Below are 4805 nucleotides of genomic sequence, written 5' to 3'. Positions count from 1 at the left end.
AGCAGCAGCCGCGGAGCTCGAGTGCCCTGAGCCGGGCAATAAGGCACTGCCGCTGCTGCACAACATCCGCATCAAGACCGAGGACAGCAGTGCCAGCGAAGAGTACGAACCTGACCTTATAGAGCATAAGCTAAAGTGTGAGTGCAATGATCCCAAGGATGAGTTTTACGGGGTGACTGAGAGTAATAACCAGGACGCTTTATTGCCAGCCAAGGACGAGCCTGCATGCACTGAGAAGGAAACCACTTCCTTAAGCCCGCTGCTGACTCAGAGTCAGGCCCTCTCATGCACTTTAGGGACTCCGAAGCCTGAGGACGGGGAGTATAAATTTGGAGCCAGGGTGAGAAAGAATTACAGGACTTTGGTTTTGGGAAAGCGACCTGTGCTGCAGACTCCTCCAGTCAAACCAAATCTGAAATCCGCTAGAAGCCCACGTCCTACAGGTAAAACTGAGACACATGAAGGAACACTGGATGATTTTACAGTTACCAATAGACGCAAAAGGGTAGCCAGCAATGTAGCATCAGCAGTGAAAAGGCCGTTTAATTTCATGGCAAATTTTCCCTGTCCACCGTCACTAATTATTGGCACTGATGGGGATTTGTTGCCAGCTTATTCCTTAAACACCACTAAGGATTCCCAACCACCTCACAAGGCCCATCCTGTATGGAAATGGCAGTTGGGCGGTTCTGCAATACCTCTTCCACCCAGCCACAAATTCAGGAAATTTAATTAATAAAATGGTTTGAAAAATATTTTCTTGAACCACCTTTACCTTTCTTATGTTTTAAACTCTGCAGGATGGTTTGTACAAGCCCATTAATGCTATACACACGTTTGGAGTCCTGTTTTATCACATTGTGACGACAGAAATCGGATTACTATTTTTGTTGCCATTACGACAGGCTTTTTTTTTCTTTCGGGTTTTTTGGAGGGGGGGCGGTTACATTCCACAGAGTACTTCAGGCTAAAGACTCAAGTTAAACTCAGTTATTATGGTAGAGCTGGAACACTTTACTGTTTAAATGCTGATAATGCACCAGTACCTCAATTCAACTGCTTCAAATAAATGTCAAAAGGTTGAATAATAAATATTAGAATGAGCCATTAAATTTATGCACTAGATTTCGAAAATGGAAGTCTAACTGTTAATTCAGTTAAAGTTTAAGTTACATGGTTGCACAGTAAGGGTTCACTATAATTCAATGTGGCAGGAGTCTGTACTTTTCGGGAGCTTTGTTTTTGGGTGTAGGGTGTCTTTTGATAAGAGCAGTTGCACTTACTAAATTTTCTCTGGTTTGGAGAGGTTCGGGTTCGAATACCACTCGAGCACTGGAAAAAGCTGCCTCATCTAAAACTAGCCAATAAATATGGAATTATATTTTTGGTAAAGGGTGTCTTTTTACTTGAACAGCCACTCTTTGCAATTGGAAAGCCTTTTTGTTTCACCCAAAGGTCTTAAATAAGGTTACTGTTACTCACTAATGTCATATTTAAGTTGTAGTCTGAACATGCCCTTACAAACTTGCAAAGCAACTCAAAGATTTGCCTGCATAGCAGTACAATTTATGGTCCAGCCCTTCACACTCGACGGAGGAAATAGCAAAGCAGTAAATACAGCACAGAAAGTGAAACGAGAGGCCGTGAGCGGGAAGAATACACAAAACGAGAATGCCACGGTATTCATAGCTTTTTGGCACCAAAACTCAGGCATTTGAACCATAGTCCACTTATCTGCATCGTTGGAAACTTGAGTTTTCCTCATATCATCCTATCTATGTAGCAGGAGCATTTCTACTGCACGTGACAATCAGAGGCAATGATCTATATTTGCACTTAATATCGAAATAGTTGAAGAGGCAGACTTCTAGAGTCTTGGCCTCAGTAAGACATGTTGGTATAATATGTTGTGATGATGGAAGCAGTAAATCAAAATTATGGACATTTGCACTGTTGAAAAGCATGCTTTAGCTTTATTTTTCAATTAAAAACACTGTTTAAAAATTCTGATTCCACACACTTTGACTTATTGTAGAGTTATCCCTGTTTTTCTCTTCACTTGTAAGTTCAGTGTTTCTCTTTGGAGGAAACGCTTTCTGAAGTGAACTATCCCCCCCTCCCCTTCCCATCCCCCCAAACTGTTCTGAACCAAGGTGAGGCAGAACTGAATGCAGTAGAGGGGGAACAAAAAGAAAAAAAAGGAAATGGTACAAAGTTATAATAAAACAATCTGGAAAGTTTAGGGCTGGAAAAGCCCTTATTACTGGGTTGCTGAATCAGCAGAGCTGAGAATTCAAAACTGCTGGTGTATTCTCCTTGATGAAGGCTTTCTTTATACCAGATCATTCCAAAATTAAATTCTATTGATGAACCCCGAGAGAATTATTTATCTTAAATAAAAAATAAAGAAAACCAAACGGCAATTAAATGTTTACGGTGTGACCATTTTCTCATGGAAATCTGAGGCCTGGTTTTCAATATTTTAATTCCTGCCCTTTGTGATGCCCTCTCCCAGCCCCTGGTGTCTCTCCATATTCTAAGCAGGCACTAGCTGATTTCGGCTGTTTACAAATCTACACACCGTGGTTTTCCTTTCATTGTAAAAGACCTTTTCTAAGAATACCTGCAGCCAAATATATTTAGAAAGAGTAAACAATTGCCTTTCAGTGGAGTTACCCTCCCCCCCCACTCTAAACTGCCAATTGCAAAAGGTGCATTGCATACTTAACCGCTCTACTGACATGGTGATGGTCGTGACAGATCTGCTGGCTGGGGAAGTTGTTCTGAAATGAATGTTTACATACGTATGTTGGGAGCTGCACAGATTACAGCCTTGCTTCCAGAAAACTGTAAATAGGTAAGAACCGGACTGCTCAGGGACCCCCTCCCCCGGCTCTTTTAGAAACCAGTGTTTGCTCTAAAAAGGTCTTCCCTTGGCAAAAAAAGCTACAAAGGTGCAATATGCAAGCTCGAAACCTGAAATTTCTCCTTGTGTAATACGTAATATATGAATTTCAAAGTCACTTCCTCCCCTGACCCTGAGTATTCACAATTAGAGCTGTGTTGATTTGACCCCAAATTGTAAATGACAGAGGGGGCTTGTGTAAGCTCTCTAAATAATATTTGGGGAAGAAATAAGCACAAATTCATACCAAATAGACTCCGTGGAGTTTAAGAGGTAAAATATGGCGCCCAGCTCTGACATAAGCTCTGCAGCCCTGAGCGAATCAATAGTTTCAGTTTATAGGAGCTGGGGAATGAACAGCACCGAGCCAAATACATTCCATAGTGTATCATTCCTGCAGACTTTTCTGCTGAGGTTTTCTGACGAAAGGCACCATCAAAAGGCACAAAGTTCAATAGCCAAATAATTTTCACACGTGTACACCTCAGTTTAGTGTAAGCCACTAAGGAGATCATTCGAGTTTTTACTACTGTCAGAGAAATTAGCCAGGTTCAATAACTTGCTGAAAAGGGTGTTCTCTCCAGTTCTGGCAGTTTGGAAACCGTTTCTCATTGTATGGTAGCAATGATTGCGAAAACAGCTTATTATCATTTCAGGCTTAATAATAAAAAAATCATCAAACTCAGCTGCTAATAAATAGCCATTTCCCCCTAATAACGGCAAGTCCTGATACTGAGGAAGACAAAGGTTACTAGACAGAGAGGGAGGGATTGTAATTTTGCTGTAATGTTTTCAGAAATAGAACTAAAGTGTATGAAAAGCTTAATCATTTTCCATTTATTTGGTGTAGACAACAATTAAATTAATTTAAACAACCCAAAAAACAAAGCAGCAATAACCAATAACCCTATGACTCGTTTGGAACACAGTCCAGAGATTTTTGCCATGAGTAGTGTTCATTGATACATTTATTGGGAAGATTTCTGCTACCCTACTGAAGACAAAAGGAAGTTTTGGACAATGTCTAATTCTCTAGAGCACTGAGAAAAGCCAGCACGTGTAATGCCTTCAGCAACCAGGTGTATTGCCTTAAAAGATGTGACTTTCAGTTTACAACAATTTACTTTTAAAAGTGATTGTTCTTTAGTATATACTTACTTGACTACAGTGGGATAATCTTTTCACTGGTTGTTTATTTAAAACACCACTATGTAGCAATAATGCAAAATAGTGGTGAATGCTGTATGAAATTTGCTGTTCAATCATTCACTTGGTGATTTTTAAATGGTCTCTGATCCTTTTCCCTATAACAGATCTAGTTGCCAATAAATTAAAGTTTCTGCAGAAATAAGAACAAGGCTATCTTGTTTTTGTCTGTTACTCTTCAGTGGTGTGAGTGGTGAAAATAGAGAGAACGAGATAAAAAGTGGCATTTTTCCTTTGTACGTGGGACTGCATCAGTGCTTGACCTGTAGGAAATATTTTAATATATGCAATCTCCTAGAAAATATCAAACATAGGAGAAATTGTTAGCTGGGGTTTATGCAGCAAAATGAATATTACTGAAAGTAACATTTAGTGCTTCAGCTTTAAAATCTATTTGGAAGCAACTTCAAGGTAAAAAAGGTAGTTAGGTCAAAATGAGAGAATCCATTCTGAAGCAAGAACAAAGCCGCTGGAATCCACCTTGCTAAATCATACTTACTGCCATTATCCATTCACAAGGTTTCCCCCTGGCATTTACCCCTACAATCATGCTTAAGGCAAGTACAACTGAACAGTCCTATGCTTGAATGTGGGCTTCCTTACTCCCTGGTAGCCAAAGAGTTGTCTGCTAAAAGGAGGGCCCTCTCCATCCATTTGGGGAAAGGACACATGGATATGCAGTTAACTGATTTTA

At 40.2% G+C, this 4805-nt stretch overlaps 1 protein-coding gene across 1 annotated transcript in view; it reads left to right on the top strand.

Moving 5' to 3' along the window:
• The window catches only part of SKIDA1 (SKI/DACH domain containing 1), a 2589-nt gene extending 1836 nt beyond the window's left edge, over positions 1 to 753 (top strand). The window contains exon 2 of the mRNA XM_025199709.1: positions 3 to 753. Within this exon, the coding sequence (XP_025055494.1) occupies positions 3 to 736 (734 nt within the window). The 3' untranslated portion in view covers positions 737 to 753. The remainder of the gene's footprint in view (positions 1 to 2) is intronic.
• Positions 754 to 4805: the final 4052 nt, after the last annotated feature.

The sequence above is a fragment of the Alligator sinensis genome, unplaced genomic scaffold (genome assembly GCF_000455745.1).
Source record: "Alligator sinensis unplaced genomic scaffold, ASM45574v1 scaffold221_1, whole genome shotgun sequence".
NCBI classification, from domain to species: domain Eukaryota; kingdom Metazoa; phylum Chordata; order Crocodylia; family Alligatoridae; genus Alligator; species Alligator sinensis.
The sequence above is the reverse complement of the archived record's forward strand: the minus strand, read 5'-3'. Positions and strand labels throughout refer to the sequence as shown.